General features: G+C 39.9%; 1 protein-coding gene across 5 annotated transcripts in view; it reads left to right on the forward strand.

The window, feature by feature from the left end:
- Positions 1-25,810, forward strand: part of dacha (dachshund a) — a 376,942-nt gene that overhangs the window by 160,235 nt on the left and 190,897 nt on the right. For all 5 annotated transcript variants that reach the window (XM_073058389.1, XM_073058390.1, XM_073058391.1 and 2 more), the window contains exon 2: positions 13,455-13,570. In XM_073058389.1, the coding sequence (XP_072914490.1) occupies positions 13,455-13,570 (116 nt within the window). The remainder of the gene's footprint in view (positions 1-13,454; positions 13,571-25,810) is intronic.

Below are 25,810 nucleotides of genomic sequence, written 5' to 3' on the forward strand. Positions count from 1 at the left end.
TATCAAGTTAAGAGCTTGAACACCACAAAAGTGATTAATGTTGATTGTTCATTAAGCATCGATAGCACTGCTTGGCTTTAATCAGATTAGTTGTGTAATGGAGTGCATTCGTTCTGCCGTCTGATTGTTTTGCCATCAGTGAGTCAAAGTATCATGTTGCTCATGACTCTGGATACAGTTTGCCTTGTTTTTTTAAAAGTAAAAAGCTTCAAATGAGGTGTCACTCGTAAAACTAAAGCAGGCTTTGAAATAAGGAAGAGATATATTATTTTCCTCTTGATTAATCTCTGAGCGGGCAATGATGCACAAGCTCTGAATACCAAGGCACCTTCAGCGCTGAGCTAAAGTTCTGAATTTCCAGAATTGATCAAACTCTCTAAAATCAGAACACACTTCAGATAGGTAAAGTTCATCAGCTGCTTGCCCGCACAATCTCTGACGCAGGCCTAATCCAATTTAGGGGATAGCTAGGTGATAACTGTTAGACTATAAGGCAGACTTGAAGAAGCCATTGCTGCCATTATTGGGACTCCAATCCCAGAAGGAAAGGCAAGGACAGAATGTGAGAAGGTAAGAAGGAGATTGATTGTCAGTGGCATTAACCCAGGTCAGTCAGTTAGAACCCCTTGTCTGTGACAGGTACTTTTGCAATTTCTTCTTTGAGAGAAGTTAATAGAACCATTTTAGTGCCATTCACTAACCTATAAAATTAGCACAGGAGTTCATATATATAGCTGAATCAGAAATATATCGATGTAATGGAAAACAATCAGAAAAACAAACCAATCTAAGCATTGTCACTTCTGTTAGATTATCATAAACAGAGAGGCAAGGGGGAGCAGGAGGATGGGTTGATGTAGGCAATTCTTTTCAATTCATACAAAATTTTATTCTAGGTAAGTTTGGAAAATCTAATTCATTACACAGAAATTGGTCAAGTATGTTACTCAGTACGCATCGGACAAAAGGCCAAAGCATCCTTCGGATACAAAAATGCTGGTAATTTGAAATCTGGCTGAAAATTCCTTCATTAGTACAGAAACAGCTACTTGTATTCCATTCAAATAGAAAGAGAACTCTTCTGGTAGCTGGGGACTTCTTACTTCCTTGGGGAATGTTACACTCAAAATGTACACTATTCATCTGGGATAAATTGGTTATCGCAGAAAAATTAACAGAATGAATTCTCACCAACGTTCATTTTTCCATGTAAATTGTATTTGAATACATTACAGATTAACAAGAAACTCTTGGGTTAACTGCAGTTACTCAAAATATAATGGTTACAGGCAAAAATGTGAAAAAGAATATTAGCCAACTTTCATTTGATAAATTACATTCAGAGCAAAGTGACAATAGATTATTAATTCGTATTATATTTCCAATATACCTTTACATTCAAGAGCTTTTGCTGAGTGAATTGAACACCACTGTTAATTCCATGATAAATATGCTTCTCTCTGTGAACTCCCGTGCAGGTTAAGGACGCACTTTATTTTTCTATTCTAAGCATTACAAATAATTGCAGGTTCATTTGGTTGCAAAAACTCAAAATAAAATGCATTTGCTCTGGACAAATACATCATCAAGCATATATTCACTTTGTGATATCAGAATTATTGTAACCAGAAATTATGCACAATAGGACAGTAATTCATTCCCTGTAGAAGCTCTGTGTGCTGAGGAATTTAACAGTAGAGGTATGTTCACAGTAGGGCAGTCTGAATTCAAACTAGATATGGTTGTGTTCTTTAATGTTTATCTCAATACAGCTGCGTACTTCTCAAATTGTTCTTCCCTGGCTCCATTCCAGCCTTCATTATACAAGGCATTGGTAAGGCCAAATTTGGAATATTGTGTACAGTTCTGGTCACCGAATTATAGGAAAGATATCAATAAATTAGAGAGAGTGCAGAGACGATTTACTAGGATGTTACCTGGGTTTCAGCACTTAAGTTACAGAGAAAGGTTAAACAAGTTAGGTCTCTATTCATTGGAGAGTAGAAGGTTGAGGGAGGATTTGATCGAGATATTTAAAATTTTGAGAGGGATAGATAGAGTTGACGTGAAAAGGCTGTTTCCATTGAGAGTAGGGGAGATTCAAACGAGAGGACATGATTTGAGAGTTAGGGGGCAAAAGTTTAAGGGAAACACGAGGGGGTATTTCTTTACTCAGAGAGTGATAGCTGTGTGGAATGAGCTTCCTGTAGAAGTAGTAGAGGCCAGTTCAGTTGTGTCATTTAAGGTAAAATTGGATAGGTATATGGACAGGAAAGGAGTGGAGGGTTATGGGCTGAGTGCGGGTAGGTGGGACTAGGTGAGATTAAGAGCTCGGCACGGACTAGGAGGGCTGAGATGGCCTGTTTCCGTGCTGTGATTGTTATATGGTTATATTATTTTAAAGCAAGAAGTTTCAATTCTTTGAGTTGTCATTAAGAAGGGAACTGTGCTCTGGTTAATAATGATCATTAGTGGCATACGGATTGAAGAGTTCAGTCAGAATTCCTCAGTTACTTCCAATGATGCAAAATGACTGCGAGGTGATGAACATGTGCCTTTGTTCATGAAATGCACAGCTCAAAAAAAATTCATAGGCCTTTAAATTCTGCCTCCTGCTCCAAACGAGCCCAGATTCTTGGATTTGTTGATTGATTAGTAGATTTCTTAGTTTGCTTTCTTCTCACAAAATGTACAGATTGCAAAATTAACTCTATTTCCCTTTGGATTAGCAAGCTGTTAACATTTGTGTCTGCTTTTACCAATTTCTCAAATCTTAAATGCATTGATTGGGGCTGGGACACCTTTGAGGATCAAGGTAGCCTAAAGGTTAAGTTTGTTTTGGGCTTTCTAAGTTATCTGGTAAGTACCTAAAGACATTAGAGGAACACCTTTCTGAATGAAAGGAAACAAGGTGTAATTAGTTTGATAAATGTCCTTATTTACAGAAACCATCATGAGCATTTGTATTGATTCACTTCAGTAGCTAAGGAGTGGAGCTTTGGGAGGGGTAAGGCCAAAGAGCTCAGTTGAAATGTGCCCGCTCCTTATCACCGTTGTCAGAATGATTGGCCTCTTAGGAGAGTACAGACTGGTCATGGGCTTTCTTCAGTCTCTGCTGATTAGTTAGAAACACTCAGTTGAAAAGGTATCGTTTGATGGTTTGTGAAGAGCACCGTTACGTTGATGCCAATCTGTTAGCATTGGGTTGATGACCTAGAGAGAATATTGAGCTTCACAGAGTTGCTTTGGAAATACAGATGTACATTAAACAAATGTCTCATAAAAATAAAAGTAATAGGGTAATGTTCAGCAAGTCACCCCATTTGCCTCAATCGTGATCCCTTTGGCATTAATGCAGAAGCAAGTACAGTATATCTCTAATAGTGTGGATGTTTGAACCTGCTTCCTTGGCTCCATGTTTTGAGGAGTATGTTTTTTTTGTCAAAACATCCCTGAAGTATATTGCCTGCCTGAGTAAATTCTCTGGGTTATTTGTCTGACAATCAACTTGAAACAATTTGTACTCATTCTGTACCACCTATGTAGTAAATCCGAACATGCAGATCAAAAAAGGAAGAGTGGGGGAAAGAAAGGTTTAGGGAGGGAATTCCTGCGACAGAGTGATGAAAATAAAGGCCTCTAAAATAAATTTCCATGTAGCTGATGTGAGTCTTACAATCCAACTACTGGAGCTGGTTACTAAATTTTGTCAGTGAGAAATCCTTCAGTATTTTTGTGTTGCTCAATATTTCTAAAATCTGCAGACTCCCGTGTGCTTTCACTTTTCCCTTTCTCCCTGGGGTTTAGTGCTGAGCTTTATCAGAGGGGCCTATCTACCTGACAGTGTAGGCACAGCTAAACCACACGGTGTGTTGCAAGGTGTGCGAAGGGAGAAGATGATGCATAGGATACAAACCAAACCGTACCTTTCATTGAGTTCTCTCTGCACTGCTTGTTCACATTTAAAGAGAACATTGTACACTCACCTTATAAAAATGGTGAATCAATAGTACGTTTAAAAGATATTATTGCAGTTTATTGACCCATATTTCAAAAACCCTATCTAATTCCAGTCAGTTCTACATGCAGTTTAGGTGCTGAAGCCTTGCAACTTGTTTGATTCATACTTAATCCAAAGTTTTGCTATATATATCCACAGAGGATTTTAAGATTTTGTTGACTTGGTGATAGTTGTACTGATAAATTATTAACAGATTTTGCTCTGTTGCTGAATCATAATGTTCTTTAAAAAGTTACATTTGAAAACTTTTAATTTATATATACATACCAGCTTAAAGTTTAATGCTGGAAAGACATCTATGAAGTTATCTCTTTGAGAAGTTTTCTAAATAAAAATAAGCAATTTTAAGAGCTTTCTTGAAGTGGTACAGAGAGGTGAAATGAACTTAACTTATAGTTATTACCATAGTCACCTGCCTTCCAATGCTATGTTTAAATGAGGACAAATAATTGCAAGAGCCTTTAATGTGTTAGGTAAGCTGTGTGCTAATAATTCAATGATCACTTCCACTGGTTAGGTTGATATCAGTCAGGCTGCAATAGAACAAATGGGACCATCTATTGGAAATTCTGTCCTTGTAACTTTACTGCTGGAAGTCATAAATGGCTTTGGAATTAGAGTATTTCAAATGCAAGCTCTCATTAAGTGTGGAGCTCTGTCTGAATAACCCTTTTGCATGAATTTACATGAGGCCAGTTGTGGACAAATATAAAAATAGAGCAAATGTCAATAAGTACTCTATATATATATATATATATATATATATATATATATATTAATGGGGTTCAGGGGTACCAGTAGCTCTAGGTGCCTGTTATTAATTTTAAATTCTGCACATCGGTTGATAATTTAACTTTCTGACCAGAGATAAATGTCAAGCTACAACTGTTCACTCTCATCATTGCTGGTTTGTCTGAAGCTCCCTTGACACTGGATGGCAAAATCACATTCATGACTCCCGAGCATCCGATCTGCTGCATATCTTCCACATGGGATACAAGCTGGAAGGACAGATGAAAATGAGTTAAAACAGAAGATGCTGGAGACACAGAGGAGCTCCGATGAAGCCAGGTCTCTGGCAAGCTTTTGCTGACCCCAGCACAGCGTGATGGATTTCAAAGTTGACATTCAGTTGAAATATGATGTATTTGATGAGACCTGTCATTACTAGGACCTTAAGACACCTTTCCCAGAGGACTACAGTGCACCATGTCTGGCAGACGTTGATTGCCAGAATGAACACTGAAATGATAATCCCAGTATCAGGAAAGAGAAGCGGGAGAGATGGTTTAAGCAATCCAGTAATATAAGCGTAACGAATCAAGTTATTTTTTTTCATATTTGATATTCACCCACAGCTGCAAAAATCTCTTTTTTATATCTCAGTTATATGTTTATCTGTATACAGCAGGATACGGTGTTATGATATAAAGTACAGAAGATGCTTGGCCACATTTTCATATTCTCTGAGGACTTATTGTTGAACATTTCATGGCAATATTAGACCCCTGCAGTTTGGGAAATGTCCCATAATGGTGGGACTGGGCTTGAGAATGCCTCAGTATTCAATGGCAAAGGGATGAAAAATGCTAACAGCTTTTACCACATCAAAAATGATTCATTTATTTCTTATGTGGGTAGCACAGTACTGAGTACTGGCTGGACTTGAGTGTTAGGTTATTGGTTGAAGATACTGATAGATTACTATTAGTGCCCCTAAGCTCAGTGGCCACTTTATTAGGTATACCTGTACATCTAGTTAATCTAAATATCTAATCAGTCAATCATGTGGCAGCAACTCTATGCATAAAAGCATGAAGACATACTCAAGAGGTTCAGTAGTTGTTAATTCCAAACGTCAGAATGGTGAAGAAATGCAAAGAAACGGCTTTGACTGTGGAATGATTGTTGGTGTCAGATGGGGTGGTTTAAAGGCTTAGGTGACTAAAATGTTACATCTGGTCAATCTTGCTGTAAGCTTCTGAAACATGGCCTATAACACCAGAGCTCCAAAGAAACTTAGAAGCAAGAGAAATATGGTTTCTTAGAAGAATGCTGAAAATATCATATAGAGGTAGGGTAACTAATGAGACGTGCCCATACAAAAAGATCTTTAATGAGAACATTAAATGATAGAAAACTTAATTTCCTGGGCCATGTCATCAGAAAGGGAGAAATAGAATGCCTTACATTACAAGGCCATATGCCTGGGAAACACGGAAGAGGAAGGCAAAGAGGAAAATATATGGGCACCGTGAAAGAACTAACAGATCTAAATGTGCGAGATATCATTGACGCCACGAGGGATCGTTCGATGTGGAGAGCCATGATCGCCTAGGCGTGTAACACGCAAGGCACATGAAGAAGAAGAAGAAACTGCTGGAATCTCTTGGATTTCCACGCACAACAGTCTCTAGAGTTTGCAGAGAATGGTGTGAGAAACAAAAACAAATCTGGTGAGTGGCAGTTCTGTGGGCAAAAGTGCCTTCTGATTTAGAGCAGTCGGACTAGTTCACGGTGACAGTAACTCAAACACCCAAGCGTTACACCAATGACGAGCATCTCCGAACACACAGCATGTCAAACCTTGACATGGATGGGCTACAGCAACAGAAGACCACAAGCATACACTCAGTGGCCACTTTACTGGGTGCAGTTGTCCTCCATCCTGGTGACAGTATTGCCCTTTTGACTTGAGAAAGCAACATAATTGGACAAGACCATTGCCAATGGAAGCAGTCTGGGTCTGCTAATCTCCCCAGTATCTAGCGTTAATATACAGAGGGATCTTGGAGTCCAAGTCTGTAAATCATTGAAAGTGGCCACAGAAGTAGAAAGGGTGGTAAAGAAAGCAGTAGCATGCATTCCTTCATTGGTTACAGTATAGAATAAAAGAAGCAGGAAGTCATGTTACAGCTATATAAGCTTTCAGTTAGGCTGCTCTTGGAATATTGTGTCCAATTCTGATCACCCCATTATGGGAAGGATGCAAAAGCACTGGAAAGGGTACAAAAAAGGATTACCAGGATGTTGCCTGGATTAGAGGGTATGAACAATAAGGAGAGGTTGTATAAATGTGTTGTTTCATCTGGAGTATTGAAGGCTGAGGGAGACCTGATGGAAGATTATAAGATGCTGAGAGGCATGGATATGGACAGAACAATTTTTCTAGGATACAAATGTCAAGCACTCAAGGATATGCATTTAAGGTGAGCAAGAGGAAGTTCAAAGGAGTCCTGATGAATGGTCTCAGCCCAAAACATCGACTGTATGTTTCCTTCCTTGGAGGATGCCTGACCTGAATTCTTCCAACATCTTGTTTGTGTAACTTTGAATTTCCAGCACCTGCAGAATCTCTTGTGTTTAAAGGAGATTTGTGGGCAAGTTTTTTTAAAAATAAAAGCTGCTGAGAAGACTGGTGAAAGCAGAAATGACTGGTGTTTAAGAAGCTCTTAGATAGACAAATGAATAGACGGGGAATTGAAGAACAGTGATCATGTGCAGCCTGAAGAGTATTAGTTTAATTTGGCATTTTTGGTGAAGTCATTGTGCTTGGAGAGTTTCTTCCAGTGTTGTACCCTCCCTTTAACCTCATGATAAATCTTCTAAAAGCAGATCTGCCTTCACATGAAAGTGTTATTTTTGGTGAGATAAACACCTTTCAAAAATTGTTTTAAACTCCAAGCTGAGACTTGGTTTTGCTGTGTTGGAGGATGCTTGTTGAAAAGATTGGGGCAAAGGAAGCTGGATTCAGTGCCCAGGCTAGATTCATTGTACTACCCACACCTGGCCACCCTTACCTGGCTTGGCTGTGGAGGGCCGGCCTTGCTGTCTCTCTGAACCATACAGCTAGAGATCCATCTCCCAGTTTTCCAAAACATTTCTGCCATCCATAGAACATAACGCCACAGCTGGTTAGAACGCTTTCTACTTGCCTGGAAGAGTAATCTCCCAAGGACACTCAAACAGCATTCAGGACCACATGTGCCACTTATCTGGCGTCCTGTCCACTATCCTGAACACTTGTTTCTTCTACTGCTGACACACTGTAGATGTAGTGAATATCATTAACCAGATTCACTGCACATGTTGAACAGCATCATTGTACTTAACTGTCATGCTTATTTGAGCAGAAGGGCAAGGGTGGCAGATGCTTAGAAAGACCACCTCTTCACTTGGAAATATTTTACTGTTCCTTCATTATTGCTGGCTCTAAATCTGGACTATTCTTACCACAAAACTCTGGGAGCATTTCCAAACACCGTGTTCAATATTTCAAGAAGAGACTCACTCTAACAACTCTTCCTCCTTTAAAACAACAACTAGACATGGACAATAAATGCTGGCCTTGTCGATAATACACATAACACATAAATGATTAAAAAAACAATAACGACAAAGATGAGGGTCAGTTCAGTGTAGATTTCAGCCATGACCCCAGCAATAATTTCATGAGCTCAATTTCTGTCACACTGAACCAAATCATTAAGCCGAACTATGACACCCTGGGTTAATCAGTTTGCATTGTGATCGTAAAACTAGGCTCAGGAAGTGATAATCATGTGTTAGGAAGGAAGAATTGTGTTTAAAAATGAAACCAGTTTAGTTTAAAAACTAGTTGAAGAGGAACCTTGTATCAAATAAGCCGGTGAGAGTTTGAGTTTTTAGCAGAAAATTGTTTTTAAAAGGTCTCATCAAAACTGCTAGTTTACAAAATTGTACTGCATCCTCTTGCTTCTGACAATTTTAATAACTTTCATTAAAGTTGCTGCAATTCTGCTCTGTTAAAGCCGTGTTAGATCAGATAACGTGTTCTGTTGAGCATTTCAGTTACAAATTGTTTGAGTGAATATCTTCTTGCCTATTTATCCAGTAATGCATGAAAATGTATGCTATTGATCTGCTTGGGAATTTACAATTGTGATTGTTTTGCTGTAGGGGATTCTGCACAAATGAGATCTTCAGGCAGTTAGAATAAAGTTATTAATCCCTGAACAAGTTGGTGATGTATTTACAACTTAACTGGTAAAAATGTTTTCGCTTTCATCTTTTATTCTTCCCATTCACCACGTTGTCCTAAGTTTGTGGAAACTTATTTAAATATGCTCTCTGGAAACACTTAGGCAAGCCCATTGCCTTTCTCTGCTGTGATCTGAACAATCATTTCGAATTCCAATCTCATTTGCAGGAACCCCCTCAGGTGCTTTGAAAACCAATTCAAAACAGATCACGATTATTTTCTAAATTCACCTCCCCTCCACCACCACCCTCCGCCATCTGGCCGTCCTTCTGAACAAAAGATCTAACCAGTTCCCCTCCACTACCACCACCCTCAGTCGTCTGGCTGTCCTTCTGAACAAAAGATCTAACCAGTTCCCCTCCACTACCACCACCCTCAGTCGTCTGGCCGTCCTTCTGAACAAAAGATCTAACCAGTTCCCCTCCACTACCACCACCCTCAGTCGTCTGGCCGTCCTTCTGAACAAAAGATCTAACCAGTTCCCCTCCACTACCACCACCCTCAGTCGTCTGGCTGTCCTTCGGAACAAAAGATCTAACCAGTTCCCCTCCACTACCACCACCCTCAGTCATCTGGCCGTCCTTCTGAACAAAAGATCTAACCAGTTCCCCTCCACTACCACCACCCTCAGTCGTCTGGCTGTCCTTCTGAACAAAAGATCTAACCAGTTCCCCTCCACCGGCACCCTCCTCAGTCTGGCAGAGCTGGTCCTCACCCTCAACAATTTCTCCTTCAGGTCCTCCCAATTTTCCAGACTCAAGGGATAGCCATGGGCACCCACACATGCCACAGCTATGCCTGCCTTTTCGTTGGCTATGTAGAACAGTCCATATTCCAAGCCTTCCTTAGTAACGCTCCCCAACTCCTCCTCACTACATTGATGACTGCATTGGTGCTGCTTCACGCACCCATGGTGAGCTCATCAATTTCATCAACAGATTTCACAGCATATGCTGGTGAAATTAACCCTGATTCTAATCCTGCCTCCAACATCCTCCCTGCCCTTAAATTCACTTGGTCCATTTCTGACATCTCCACCCCTCCTTTTGTAGATCATTGTCTCCATCTCTGGAGATAAACTGACGACCAACATCTTTTATAAACATACTGACTCCCACAGCTATCTTGAGTAAACCTCTTCCAACCCTGTTACCTGTTTCTCAGTTCCTTCATCTCCGCTGACTCTGTTCACAGGATGAGGCTTTCCTTTCTAGGATATCAGAGATGTGCTCCTCCTTCAAAGAACGAGGTTTCCCTTTCCACTACTATTGGTGATGTTCTCACATGCATTTCCTCTATTTCCTGGACATCTGCTCTCACCCCATCTTCCTGCTACCTTAACAGGGATAGAGATACTCAGCTACCACCCCAGGAACCTCTGCATTCAGCACGTCATTCTCCATAACTTCCACCATCTTCACTGGAATCCTACCACTCCCACCACTTTCTGCAGGGATTACTCATTCCATGATTCCCTTTGTCCTACCCCACTAATCTCACTCCTGGCACATATCCCTGCAAGCAACAGAAACACCACCCCTGCCTGCTTTTCCCTTCCATTACCTCTATTTGGGGCTCCAAACAGTCCTTCTAGGTGAGGTAACACTTCACCTGTGAATCTGTCGGGGCCATCACTTGTATCTGGCGCTTTTGATGCGGCTTCCTCCACGTTGGTGAGACCTGGAGTAAATTGGAGGACTGCTTTGTGGAGAACCTCCTCTCCATCCACCAGAAATGCAATTTCCTGGTGGCTAACCATTTCAGTTCCTAATCCCATTGCTATTCCAACATGTCAGCCTATGGCTTCCTCATTTGCCACGATGAGACCACTCTCAGTAGGGAGAGCAACACCACATATTCCGTCCAGGTAGCTTCCAACCTGATGGCGTGAACATCAATTTCTTCTCCCAGTAATTTTTTTCCATTCCCCACTCTGGTCTCTCAACTGTCAATAGACAATAGACAGTAGGTAGGAGTAGGCCATTTGGCCCTTCTAGCCAGCACCACCATTCACTGTGATCATGGCTGATCATACACAATCAGTACCCCGTTCCTGCCCTCTCCCCATATCCCTTGACCCCGCTATCTATAAGAGCTCTATCTAACTCTCTCTTGAATACATCCAGAGACTTGGCCTCCACTGCCTTCTGGGGCAGAGCATTCCACATATCCACCACTCTCTGGGTGAAAAAGTTTTTCTGCATCTCTGTTCTAAATGGCCTACCCCTTATTCTTAAACTGTGGTCTCTAGTTCTGGACTCACCCATCAGCGGGAACATGCTTCCTGCCTCCAGTGTGTCCAATCCCTTAATAATCTTATTATTAGTCCTCTGCACCTGTCTATCACCTCCCCCGGTGCCCCCCATTCTTCCATTTTTCCCTCAGTCCTCTCCTATCAGATTCCTCCTTCTCCAGCCCTTTAACTCTCCCATCCACCAAGCTTCACTGATCACCTTCTAGCTAGTCCTTCTTCCCCTCCACCCATCTTTTTATTCTAGCATCTTTCCAGTCCTGATGAAGGGTCTCAGCCTCAAACTGTTTATTCATTTCTTTAGATGCTGCCTGACCTGCTGAGTTCCTCCAACATTTTTTGTGTGTTCCTTTGGATCTCCAGTGTCTGAAGAATCTTTTACGATTATTTTCTAAATTGCTTTTCTCTGAGAACATTTCTTTTTTTTAATCCAATTCTTGGATTGTTAAAACATTTTTAATATTGAGACCTTGTAGTTTTAAAATAAACATACTTTTACGGAACACACACAAAATGCTGGTGGAACACAGCAGGTCAGGCTGCATCTAAAGGGAGAAGCGCAGTTAACGTTTTGGGCCGAGACTCTTCGTCAGGACTAACTGAAAGGAAAGATAGTAAGAGATTTGAAAGTAGTGGGGGGAGGGGAAAATACAAAATGATAGAAGACCGGAGGGGGAGGGGTGAAGCTGAGAGCTGGAAAGGTGATTGGCGAAAGTGATACAGAGCTGGAGAAGGGAAAGGATCATGGGAGGGGAGGCCTCAGGAGAAAGAAAGGGGGAGGGGAGCACCAGAGGGAGATGGAGAACAGGCAGAGTGATGGGCAGAAAGAGAGAGAAAAAAAAGGAGGGGGGAAAATAGCTAAATATATCAGGAATGGGGTAAGGAGGGGAGGTGGGGCATTAACAGAAGTTAGAGAAGTCAATGTTCATGCCATCAGGTTGGAGGCTACCCAGCCGGTATATAAGGTGTTGTTCCTCCAACCTGAGCGTGGCTTCATCTTGACAGTAGAGTAGGCCATGGATTGACATATCAGAATGGGAATGGGACATGGAATTAATATGTGTGGCCACTGGGAGATCCTGCTTGCTCTGGCAGACAGAGCGTAGGTGTTCAGCGAAACAGTCTCCTAGTCTGCGTTGGGTCTCACCAATATATAAAAGTCCACATGGTGGCCAAACGTCGACAGTGCTTCTCCCTATAGATGCAGCCTGACCTGCTGTGTTCCACCAGCATTTTGTGTGTGTTGCTTGAATTTCCAGCATCTGCAGATTTCCTCATGTTATGCTTTTACAGAGTTAATTTTACTTGGAAAGGAACCACTTATTATCCTTTTTTGACTTGCTCACTGATGAAGGCCACTGTATTATTTGCAAACTTAGGCTCTCTCCATTCCTTTCAGATCTTTCAAACATTATGCAGTGCAATTCAGACCCAAGTTTTTGCTTTACAACTTGCATTTGTTTGGAAATCAATAGACATTAACAAATCCCATTGGTGCAATAAAGGCATTTAATTTAACATGGTCTAGTAATAAAATCCCTTCGATTATGAATAATGTTGAAGGAAAATGAGGTTCAAATATTTTTTGTTTCCACCTCGCGGCCTTTCCCCGCGTTCCCCAAGAGCAAAATGGGTATGGTGGTTAACGAGAATAGAGTGGTCTGGCTTATTGACCTGAAGGCAGGAATTGAAACCTTATCACATAGTTATGGAATTTAGATTCAGATAGTTTAGTAAATATTGAATAAGTAATTAGTTCAGTAATGGTGACTGAAAATACTGGATTGTTATAAAAATCCATTTTGTTCACCCGTGTCCTTTAGGAAAACATATCAGTCACCCTTTCCTAGTCTGACCTCCAGACCTGTAACAATGTGATTCAATCGTGATTACCCTCTGAAATGGTGTGCTAAGCCACTTGGTTTATGGACAGTTAAGGATGGACATTAAACTCAGGCCTTGGCTGTAGTGTTCAGATTTCCATGGATGAGCAGAAATAGAAAAAAGTACAAGTTTTGGTAGATGTTCCGCAGGATTTACATTTTTACATTTCATGCTGCTATAAAATGGAATTTGGGAAACATATTGGTACCAGTTTTAAATTTTGATTTGTTTGAAATTAACTACAACAATTAAAACAAACCTCTTTCCTTTCATGACAGCTCGAGGCCTGGAAGACCCCCAAAGCGTACCCTGAGTGTCTCTTTGCCAGAAAATTCACGCATCATACCCCATGCTGTCCCAGGTCTCTTATCGCCAGGAATCATCTCACCAACAGGTAATGAAATCCATAAAATCATCAGCACAGATATTGTACAGCTCTTCAATTGAAATGAACTAATATTGATTGAATCAGCTTGTCCTTCAGGGGCTTTTATGCTTCAGTAGAGGTTGGAATATTGGATTTTTTGATTATTCATAAAAACAACATAGTTTTACTGTTACATTGTTTCAGATTCAGTGTTGGTTGATACTCTAATTCATTGTTCAAGTTACATATTTCAATTTTCTCCGAAGCTCCAATGATAGTTGTTGGTTTTATCAATAAGAGATAGCAACAAATAAATAAAATTAATTCTGAACTTTAGTATTCTAACTTTTTCATTTATTTGTAAGTTTTATAATGGTACTGAATGCCCAGTATTCAGATGTGAGATTTAATTATTTCGGTGATCTACTTAATATGAAGTAGAATGGGGGTGATCTTTCGTGTACCTGAAGGCTATGCACACAGTACTGGAATTATGAGGTAAAGGCCCAACCATTCCCTTTGACCCAAGGCCCCCATGGGTTTCTCACATTGCCCTGATTGGTTGAGAAGCCAAAGGGAAATGAAATGTCTTTTTATAGGAACTTAGTAACTTACAGCACAAGAGTTTGTCATTTGGCCCATTTGCTCTGTGTTCTTTGAAAGTGCTTCAACCCATGCTCTTGCTTGTGCTGTACAAATTCAAAATAGTATCTTCTTGAAAAGGGCAGCAACAACCTGAAATATTCTTCAGCCATAGGTTGTTCAACTCTCTTTACATATTTGAGAAGCTGGGTAATAGGCTTTGCAAGGTAGTCTGGGAAGTAACACTTGTTTCTCACGGTTCTACTGGAAATAACTTAGAGGAAGGAGCTATGTTATTGTCTTGAATGGGATTTTCAAAACCAATTAGATTTATTTTACTATTGCAAAAGAACAAAGAAAATCATATTGTCATACGTAGTGGAAGCTGGCACTTTGGTGCAAGTCATCCATACCAACCATGATTCCCCTAAAAGGTAGTTGCATTTGCCTGCACTTAGCCACCACCCTCTACATCTTTTCTATCTATGTACCCACAATTATATGGTGGTTAGCATGATGCTATTACAGCTTGGGATGTTCTGTAATCCACAATTCAATTCTGGTGCCATTGGTAAGGAGTTCGTTCATTTTTCTGGTAACTGTATGGGTTTCCTCTAGGTGTTTGGATTTCCTCCCACAGCCCAAAGACGTACCAGTTAGTAGGTTAACTGGTCATTGTAAATTGCCGTGTGATTAGGCCAGGGTTAAATAGGTGGGCCGCTGGGCGGTGCAGCTTGTTGGGCCGGAATGTCCTGTTCTGCACTGTATCTCGAAAGAAAATAATAAGTACTGTACCCGAATAAGTGTCTTTTAATAATGAACCATCTTGTGCATTAAGAATTTTTCCCTCATGCTTCTTTTAAATCTTGTCTCTCTCACCTTAAATCAATGCACTCTAGTTTTTGAACTCCTGAGAAAAAGGCTGTGTGCCCTTACTCTGTCCATGTACTTTTTGACCTTATGCACCTCTATAAGGCCACTCCTCAATATCCTAAGCTCCAAGGAGTAGCCTTAACTTGCCCAACCTCTGTTTGGGCCTTTGATATTGGCAACATTCTCGTAGGTTTTCTTTGCACTCTTTCCAGCTTGGTAACTTCTTTCCGATAACAGGCAATGGGACAGAGTGGCATGTAGCATAGCACAACACTTTACAGTACAAATGGCACAGGTCAACTCCTGCCGCTGCCTGCAAGGAGTTTATACTTTCTCCCTGTGACTGCGCGGATTTCCTCCTGGTGCTGCGGTTTCCTCCCACAGTCCAAAGACGTGCCGGTTGGTAGGTTAATTGGTCATTGTAGCTCGTCCCGGATTAGGCTAGCATGAAACTGAGAGCTTGCTAGGCAGTGTGGCTCATAGAAACGGAAGAGCCTACTTTGCATTGTATTTCAATAAATAAATAAATAAGCGAACGAATACCAAATCTAGACACCAATGTCTTGTACAACTGCAACATAATGTCCCAGCTCCTGCACTCAATGCCAGTGTGCGAAATGCTTTCTTCATTTTCATGTCTACCTGTAATACTGTTTTCCATGAGCTATCTACTGCCTCTTCAAGGTCCCTCTGTTCTACAGTATTCCTAAGTAAATGTTATATATAAAAGTAAGTTTCTGCATAAATGAGTTGGAATTTGTGATCTAGGTTAAATTAGGATAAAGAATTAAGGTTTTAAAAGCTTAGAATTACTTTAAGGTTTTATTCACAAGTATTTTCATTTATGTGGCCCTGCATATAGTGATGTTGAAAGCTGTGGACTTTATTAGATTTGTTTGAAATGGAGTAGTCCGATGTCGCACGCAAGAGGCCCACACAACAGACTGACTGGGCTGCTGGCATTTGTTACTGTGACTCTCTTCTGCTTCCAAAGAATAAAGTCTGATCCCACAATCTGAGGGTCAGCAAGCACTCAAGTGAATCCTGTGTGGGCAGAGAAAGCAGGGGAAAATAGCACAAGGGAAGAAATAATATTTTGAAGGCGCACACCATTTTAATTGCTCTGAATGTTGATGTGTGGGTTTATCTTTCATCATAATGTAACCTAGAGTCAGGTCATGTTACTATGATATTTTCTGTGCTTTGAATTTTGTTCACCAGTGTCATTGGTCAAAGTGAAATTTAATGACTGGAAAGAGCTAATGAGTGTCAGACATTTTGAACTACGATGTGAATATTGGTATGGTTGGCTCTCAGTATTACTGCTGCTGGAGTTAGGCAGAATTACCTTCTGAATGAAGAGGCTCTGTACACAAAATGTTTTTTATTGCTTCTCTATCATCAAAGGAGTCAGAATTGCATAGTATAGAGTGGGTTAGAGGGAGGGTCAACTTGAGTACTCATGTAACATAAAAATGAATATTAGTCTCTCACACCCATTGTAGTCATAAAGATTTGTGAATATCATTTACTGTATAAACAATGGAACCTTCTCAATAATAGGTAAGAATGGGTTGGCATTATGCAGTATTTTATGAGTTGTGACTTTAATTCAATTTAAAATCTCTTTATTTCCTTGAAAATCCAATATTGCTACCCTAAAGCTGTTACATATGAAAAGGGATGACTTATCCAGGGCTGCTCGGAGCACTACTGCATACCTGCTGTCACTGTGATAAATGATACATCCCATAGTGTCTGAACTCCATCTGCTTTGCCCCAAAACAGCTAAAGAGAATTTGCCTTCTGCAGTTCTTACACATATAAAATAGAAATGTGTTTGAAAATTGCCGAACAAACAAGATCGTGGCCCACAGTGAGACAAATGGAGGTACAGTGACAATTTTCATTAACCTTTAAGCATTGGAAAAGTATTTGCGCACTGTCGTTATTAAAAATGACAAAAGGTCACCTTTAATTGTTCATGACAGGGCTCTGCCTAATCATGCACTTGTAGTTCACGAATCCAATTGCAGCATGTACTGCATTGCACAAGCTTCTTCACAAAAAGGGTTACAAAGAATTAGAATTGAATTGAAGTAATTGAACTTTATTAGTCAGTGACCCAGATTTACATAACTCAATAACTGCCTTTAAATTGCATTTAACTCATATGTTCTTTTTCTCAGTGCTAATTCTTGTATTCTGGAACAATACCTGCAAGTGTTATTTTTCAGCAGGTTCTCTTCAGGTTATAAACCTCAAGCTGGTTAAAAGCATGATTCAATTTAATATTGAGTCGGCACACCAATCTTTCGTTTTTGGTGAATGAGTTAAATTCAACTGATCTGCACTCATGGTTATTGATTAGGATGGCTAGGGGCATATTAATTGTGATTGCTTTCTGTGATCCAACAAGATAGGACACAGTTGTAATGACCAGCATTTCAGATGCAAAACCATTATTTCTAATCTCATGTAGACACCTTCCAATATTCCGACAGGTATCAGTAGAATGAATGAAGGACTTTCAGGTCAGAATCATAATAATCTCCTGGTATTGCAGATCAGGATTTAGATTCTAATTCAAGATCAATATAAATAATGGGTAAACTAAGGCTAGGTGTTGGATGTTACATTTGTTTATATTGCTTATTTTGTGATATTTACTTCAACTTACCTATGAAACAAAGTGATTTCCATTCTGCAACATAGGGTAGGGGATTTAAAATGGTATTTTCACAATTGGCATGCAATTTGGCCAAAAATAGTGCAAAGTGGAAACTATTGAAGAGCAAACTTTGTGGCAAGCAGTCTTTGGTAAAGATTGGCTTGTTCTAGTAATCTTCCTTATTTCAGATTTGGTAAATGATTCTCGGTTGAGTGTCAAATTTAATGTTATGATAGATGCTACCACAGCTTTTAAAACCAGGGACAGAAAGAGTTAATAACCATGTTAATAAAATCTCCGTAGTGTGGCAGGAAACACGTTGATGTGTTGTATTCTTCACCAGACACTCAGTACTCAGCAGATTAGGATTGACTTGGCCTTTCTCAGCATTGAGCAGGTGACTTGATTACATATAAATCAAGCATAAAATGTCCTGTTCTGGGCGGTGAAGTGAATCAGTCAAATTATCGAGTGGCAAAACTAATCCTGTGCCTTGGGCCACAGAACCTGCCAGTTCCTATAAGTCAGGCCTTCACTCAGTGTAAAATTGTTTTTATTTTATTCTGTTTCATTTAATGTGGCAATTCAAGCTAATCCATGCAGTAAACCTGAGCCTGTAGATCTGTCAGAAGTATTCCAGTTACCAGTCTCGCCACAGTATGTAGCAAGTCCCTCAGAATTAGGCCATTAATGCTACCAAGAACTACTTTACATGAAACAGTAATCACTAACTTACAGTCTATTATTAGATTAGCTTCATAGGGATTGCTTTCCTTTTCTGTGTGCTGATGCATAAATGACATGTTATTCCCTTATAAATATGAAGGCAGAGCAGCTCTGACATTCTGTTCCTATTCTTAGATTCTACCCACAGTCTCTGTTTTGATTACTGTATAATTTTATGTTAGCATCCTAAATGCTTACTCTACATGTACACATCCAGCATCGGCGCTACAATAGAATTTTCAATCTAAAATACGGTATTGATTAGATCATGCTGCTCATGCATGCATTCCCATATTCTTGTCACAGGGATTTTCGGCTGGTTGCTTGTGCATCATTTCTCTACTGTGCCCACTTCGCCAAAAGTTATTTTGATTTTCCTCTTCAGAATTTTCTCTGGTGCTTGTGGGTCATGGAAAATGGGATTGATTCAGAAGAATAAATGAGGAAGATTACTTGTATTAATGAGATAGTTTTCAGTTTTATATTAGTTCCAATATGCAAATGGTCAAATGAGAGTTGCTGTAGATTGCACTTACAATATATATTCATTGCATAAACTGAATAATCATAGATTGTACCAGTTAGACACTATAATGGATTCCCTTAAGAAATAACATAGTCATTTGATGTCAGGAATGATGTATTTAAATGGCAGCTTTAAGGTACACCATAGAGGGGAAGTGGATGCTGAACAATTATGTGAGAAAGGTGATTGAAAAATTATCACTGAGACAAGATTTGAGGAGGCTTTTACAAAGTAAGGAGAATGGTACTGAAGGGAGAGTGAGACAGTCTGACAAATTTCACTGATGGTTTTCTTAAGTAGTTGACATGGGATGGGGGTGCTTGGTGTATGGGAGGTCAAGCCATTCCTCCCCCACATTCTCCGGCACTGAAAACCAACTTATTTTCTCTTTCTTTACATCTGGACAAGGTCTTGGTCGCAAAGCATTAACCCTGTTTCTACCTCCTGACCAGCTGTGTGTTTCCAGCATTTCCTATCTTTTTATATCAAAAAGGCAAACTGCTGAAATAATTCAGTGGGTTGAGTCACATCAGTTCGGGGGGGGGGGGGGGTGGTGATGGGAAGGGATGGTTGCCTTTCTGAGTCAAGGGCCTACTTCAGGACTGAAAGTGTTGAGTGGTGATAGCCTTTGTAAAGAGGAGAGGGAGAAGCTGAGACAGGACATAAGGTGGTAGGTGGACTGAAGGATGGTGAGGGATAATGAGCGGCAGGAAGTAGGAGGGGGAGGGGTGGAGGCAGGTAGGTGATAGGTGGAAGCACCACGTGGAATGCAGATGCTGCTGGCGAGGTTGACATTCATTGTCCAGCATTGATTGCTTCTGAACTGACAAGGAAGTAAGAATCAACCAGTTTGCTGGGTTTATAGATAAGTATGGGACAGACTTGGCAAGAATATCAGTTGTGAAACTGATAGGTTCTTACAATAACCTTGCATTTACTTGGTCTCAATTAGTTAATATTTAATAACGAGAGCTTGTGTCTGAATCAGAGTTTCAGAGTTGCGCTCACTGTTCTTGTAACATAAACACAATGTCAGTGGAGCTCTGTCATAGCCTCAAAGCTTCTTGCAATAGTACAATCCGGAGCTACGATGGCTTCATCTGAGCTGTGCCTGCGGAAAGTTATATCCAGATGGCAGATGTGCCTTTTCAAGCTGTTAACAGTTTTTAGATTCCGTGCTGTAGGTATAACATTGGTTTGTGCTGGCCAGTTTCAGTTAGTTCTTCTGAAGTTATTCATGATAATGTTAACTGCTGGGGAAAGCAGCCATTGGCATCTACGTTCGCTCACAGGAGGTGCTGCCTGAAATACTCATACCAACCTCATGAGTTTAAACAAGTGTCGGTACCCCACACAACCCTATTGTAAATACGAGAAATTCTGCAGATGCTGGAAATCCAAAGCAACACACACAAAATGCTGGAGGAACTCAGCAGGTCAGGCAGTTTCTATGGAAATGAATAAACTGTCACCGTTTTGGGCCAAGACCCTTTTTCAGGACTTCAGCCCTATTGTAGTGCATTTCCCTTTGTTCCAATGTATTTCTGGGCCGGAGGAATTCAGTACCCTGTAATTAAATCTGGTGATTAGAGTTATCACATTAACTTAATTTTTTAATGTGCAAACATGCTTTAAAAAAACATTGTTTAAATGTGCCGACCTCAGATCCACATACACGGTAGATTTTTTTTTCAGAACTGAGCAGTTTTCCTGTTCCTGTCATTAAGTTCAGATCGGAATCCAAGGATGAAGAGAAGTATTGAACAGTCTGAGCACAATAAAGCAAAGTTTTCTGGAGCTGACCTCCATTTCAAAGGCCTGAATATTACGATAATGAATTTGTTGCATTTCTTTAGCTCCTACATAAATGTAATTCCGCAACAATTATGAGCAGCCATGCTATTATTAAATTCAGTCGCTTTATAAATTATCACTGCCCTTAGGAATGATCAAAGTCTTTACCAGAACTAAAATTGTTATTGCCATTACTTTTTAATATGAAATGTACCCCCCACTTGCCCTGATCACAATACCTTTGCCTCTTAATAAAAGCATTGTTCCAATTATTTAGGTCCCAGTCTTTCCCAATGAATCTGAATAGTTTCCTCATCTGATAATGAATGGTTAATTACTCAGTATTGTTAGTTTTTAAATACACAATTGTTTCATGGACATACATGTACCTCATCGTCTAACTTCATTTACCTATTTTGACAGCCCTGAAAACTCTCAGATTGAAATTAAGACCTGCTGGATAAAATGGTAAATTAAAAATGCTGATCACAGGGCCTGACCTGTAATATCAATAACTCTGACAGTCATAATGAAAATTTATCGCCTATTCTCTTCATCGGAAGCAAACATTATCCATTGATTTTGGGGCAGCAGCGCATCTGAAGGTCACACAGCATATGTTTATCCAGTGCAACTAGCATCATTGGAGGCAACACCCTGAATTTGTTTCCCATTCAAACTTTGCACATGACCTCAAAAGGAAATGGCACAGAATATCCAGTGAAATGCCTCAAGGCAAGCTACATTGCACATCTTTCCCAGAGATTTTTAAATCAATGTTTTTGTACACATGTGTGTGTCACTTAATAAATGGTGCCCCTTGTAAATAGGGCCAAACTCCATGCATATTATTCTATGATGACGATCAAAGTACCATTTGCTCCTTGCGTGCAATGGTCTTGGCTCTTGCATAACATTAGAAATATGCTCTTTAAGGATAAAAGACCTCATGAATTGCCAACGCTAATTTAGAAATATTTGTTTTAAAAGTGAAAGGCATTCTTGAGAAAATGCAATTTCCTTTTTGTTTGGTTTGTTCGTACGAAGAGGCTTGTGGTGTAATCACTACTTTTAATTTCACTTTGTTTTTTTTGACATTACGATTCATTTATAAAAGCTGAGTTATCAGAAGGAGGGTAAAGTAGTGTGGCATTATATGGACAAGAGAGCAAGGATAACTTCTATGTACCCTGAGCAACCCAGAGCATGTTTAAGCAAAGTAGTCCTGCTGAATTGTTCTCACTTTCAAATATCAGAGCAGTAATGACCAGATCATCAGTTTTTTTAGTGCATTAACTGAGGTTTAAATATTGGGCTGAGTGAGCACCTCTTCTCTTAATTTTACCAGCATGAAATCTTTCATGTTCTTCTGGCACAGAAGGTTTGGTACTGGAGCATCAGTCCAGGCCTTTGTGATCAAATACTTGGAACAGAACTTGAATCAACAACTTCCTACTCAAAGACAGCCATTTGATAGCTCCAAATAATTGATATAACTCATCTGATTGCGTGGAAAGAAATTCTACGAAAAGAAGCGACTTGTCAGAGATTGTGAAGTAAATCTATTTGTTTAACTGATAATTACTGCACTGGTTTTAAGGTTTTACAATAGAAGACAACGTGGTATGTTCTTGGGATTCTGTTATCTTTCATAACCTTCCATTTCCCAGGAGATATTTAAATGGAGAATGAGATACTCAGTTTAGTGTTCATCTTGTTTAATAGCTTAGCACTGAATAGTAAAATAATAATTAGATCAGTTAACATTGTCAATAGTTTTTCAAATGACAGCTAATAAACTCTTGGAAATTCACTGTTGCAGCCTGGTCTTTCCAAGCCAAACTGAACAGTGTTTGTTATAATTGAAAGACTGTTTTATAACACAGTGATACTGCATTTTAAGCATTACTCCCCATATTTTTTTTTCCTTTTTTTGCAGAAAAAGTGTTAAATACTGACTCCTGATGTACTGGCTATAAAGCATTGGGAAGTTGATTAAACATCTTTTGGTCAGATTTGTGGGACAGAACAGAGCAACAGTGCCACTTTGCATTGCACACAAAATGCTGGAGGAACTCAGCAGGTTTGGCAGAATCTATGGAGGGGATTGTTGGCTGTCCATTCCTTTCTATAGATACTGCCTGCTATTTCAGTTCCTCCAGCACTTTGTGTGTTGCTCAAGAGTTCCAGCACCTGCAGAATCTCCCGTGTTTCTACCAGAGTCATCTAGTTCCATTGTGAAACTTCAGAATTATACAAATTCCATAAAAAAGAATATTGTATATACAGTAGAATGACAGTGGATTCTTTCATTGACAGATCAGTAAGCAGAAACCGAATATTCCTGATCACACACAAGAGACAAAGAGCTGGAGGATCTCAGCAGGTTGAGCAGCATCTACTGGGGCAAAGCAGTTTTAAAGTGTTTTGGGTTGAAACCCTGCATCAGTCCTGTTGCAGCAAAAAATACTTCAATTCTACCCCCCCCCCCCCAAGATTCTGCATGGTCCATTGAATTTCTCCAACAGATTGTTTGTTGTTCCAGATCCCAGTATCAGATTCCAACACCTGCAGTCTCTATTCCTGACCTCACTAGTATTTTGCATCCTGTGGTAGTCTTGATTTCATTCAAATGCCTGAATGTGCTGTAAATTGCTGCTTTGCTAAAATCTAGCATGCTTCATAACAATATCAAGAGCAGATCAGATTGTCTTCGATCCTGAAACCTTACTAATACTGCTAGTAATCATCAGTTGAAATAAATATACTTACTAGATATTCTCTGACAACGAATAGCTTCTTGTCATCGAAATTCTTTCCATGCAATCCAATGAGTTGCTATCAGCCATTTAGAGTATGAAGAATGAAGTCCACAACTTCAATAAAAAATAGAACCAGCAAACTCCGGCTAAAGACCACCAGAGCAAAATGTGTCATTTTATTCAACAGTTGATATTCTCCAGTTCTGGATTCTCCCGCAATATCAAGGACAGTTTGCTGCGTTTACGGGTCGAATATGATGAAGCCTGCATCATGGATCAGATGTTAGTTTTACTCATTTGGGTGCTTGTAACAGATGGCTGAATAACGTGGCTTCCATTTTAGTAATGGAAACCACCCAGAGCTGTGGCCTAGTTTCAATTCCTTTGTTTCAGTTGTTTCTTTTTGCCTCATGGAAAACTGAACATGGGAAGTATTCAGTGTATGTTCAGTCAGGTTATTAGTTCAGCTCGGGGGAGAATTTGAGGAGCTGGAGGGTGCAAGCTGATCAGTGACTGATGTTGCCATCAAGGGATGACCAAGTAATCCACCATTGCTGCTTTTAAGTCAAGGATTTAAAGATTCAGAGCATGTTTATGAGGAAAGTATGTATGCAGATTTGTCTTCCTACAGACAGCTGTGAGACAAAGAAACACCGTAGAACCCATTAAAAGAAAACATCAAATACCCAATGCATAAAAAAAGAACAGATCATGCCAACAGCAAAAAAACACGTGAGAAACAGAATAGAAAACATCAAGCCACAAAGTCATTGAAACCATCTAGGAATGTTCAGTTTAGTTCAGTTCAGTTCAATCTAGCGTTGTATCATTCGTTGATGGCAGGCTGTAGAGCCATTCTGCCCAGATCTACTGTAAATCACACAAAATCAGTACCTGAAGATTCATGTTATCAGCTTCCAGAATTACAAACAGCTGGGCTGGTATTTTAGCCAGCGATACAAAGCACAATCCAGCACAGACTTAGCAAAAGATCGCTCAGATTTTGCAAAGCAATCCTCTGAAATATGGCTGCTGACTGGTGGCCCTTAGGTTTCCTCACATCAGCTGGTAGCCCATCGGCTGTGTCAGATTTCCACCCGTGTGTGGCCAAAAATTGAGATCCAAGGCTTCCTGAGGGTCAAATGCCAGTGCATTCATCTGTTCACCCAGTTACTTTCTACCCTACTGAGCAGCAACAGCCTAAAGCGAGGTTCTTTAAAAAGAGGTGACAACATTGCTCTTAAAAGGGACAAAGACAAATGCAAAGTGCTACTTATTTTGCATTATTCTAACATTTTAAATTTTTAGTTAATATTATTTTGTTAAAATTGTATTTGAATAGTTTTAAGATGTCTCAGACACTAGAAACGTTTCTCGTCATCATCTGAGATATGCCCTTTTTCCATTACTGCCATCAGGGAGGAGCTACAAGAGCTTGAGTTCCCACACTCAAAGATTTAGGAACAGCTTCTTCCTCTTGGCCAGCAGATGTCTGAGCACTTCACGAATACTAACTTGTCATTTGTTCTATTTGCACTATTTATTTATTTTTTTGTAATTTATCGTAAACTGCATGGCTTGCACTGTACTACCGCAAAACTACAAATTTCACATCATGTAAGTTGGTTATAATAAACCTGATTCTGATTCCATCCTGCAGAAACTTTCTCGGGGTGCAACCCGCTAATCACTTGGAGTCTGCTGCAGCTCACGGGAAGCTCTTAATTCCAGAAAGCCAGCTCACGCATCACCCCTTTCTCCCACCCTAACCCTGCAATTGTCCCCAATCCGAGAGAGCCACATCCAACAGAGCTGATTATTTTGTCTGGTGGTAAAACTCTAGGATGAATTATTTTGATCTAATCTTGGAGGTGAATTCAAATCAGTTCAAGCAGATGCAATTCCCCACTGTAATGTGTCTAGGTGCAATTCTCCTTTTTTGTGCATTTTATACAAGTTAAGTGACCTGTTCCTTGACCAATACTCTAAACATCCAACACTAAATATATCAGATAATGATGTCATTATGGTCCTTGCCAAAATATGATTGCCTTTTCCTTTCCCATGTTAAGTCTGGCTTCATTACTTGATTGTTATTTCATTTCTACTTTTAGTTTTCCACCAGCTAGCTCAATCAAATTTCTTAAGTGCTCTGAGTTTATGATGATGAGCAAATATGCATATCTCTCCTGACACTACTGTAGTGCAAGTTTACTAGCCTTCTTTAGCCGATAGATAATTCTGCCTAATTTTGTAAAAGGTTCAAAAATCCATTCTTTATTGCAGGTAACAACTAACCCCATATCCTGCTACTGATTCTGCTGTGGAAGTAA

Source organism: Hemitrygon akajei, chromosome 10 (genome assembly GCF_048418815.1).
Source record: "Hemitrygon akajei chromosome 10, sHemAka1.3, whole genome shotgun sequence".
In the NCBI taxonomy this organism is placed as follows: Eukaryota; Metazoa; Chordata; class Chondrichthyes; order Myliobatiformes; family Dasyatidae; genus Hemitrygon; species Hemitrygon akajei.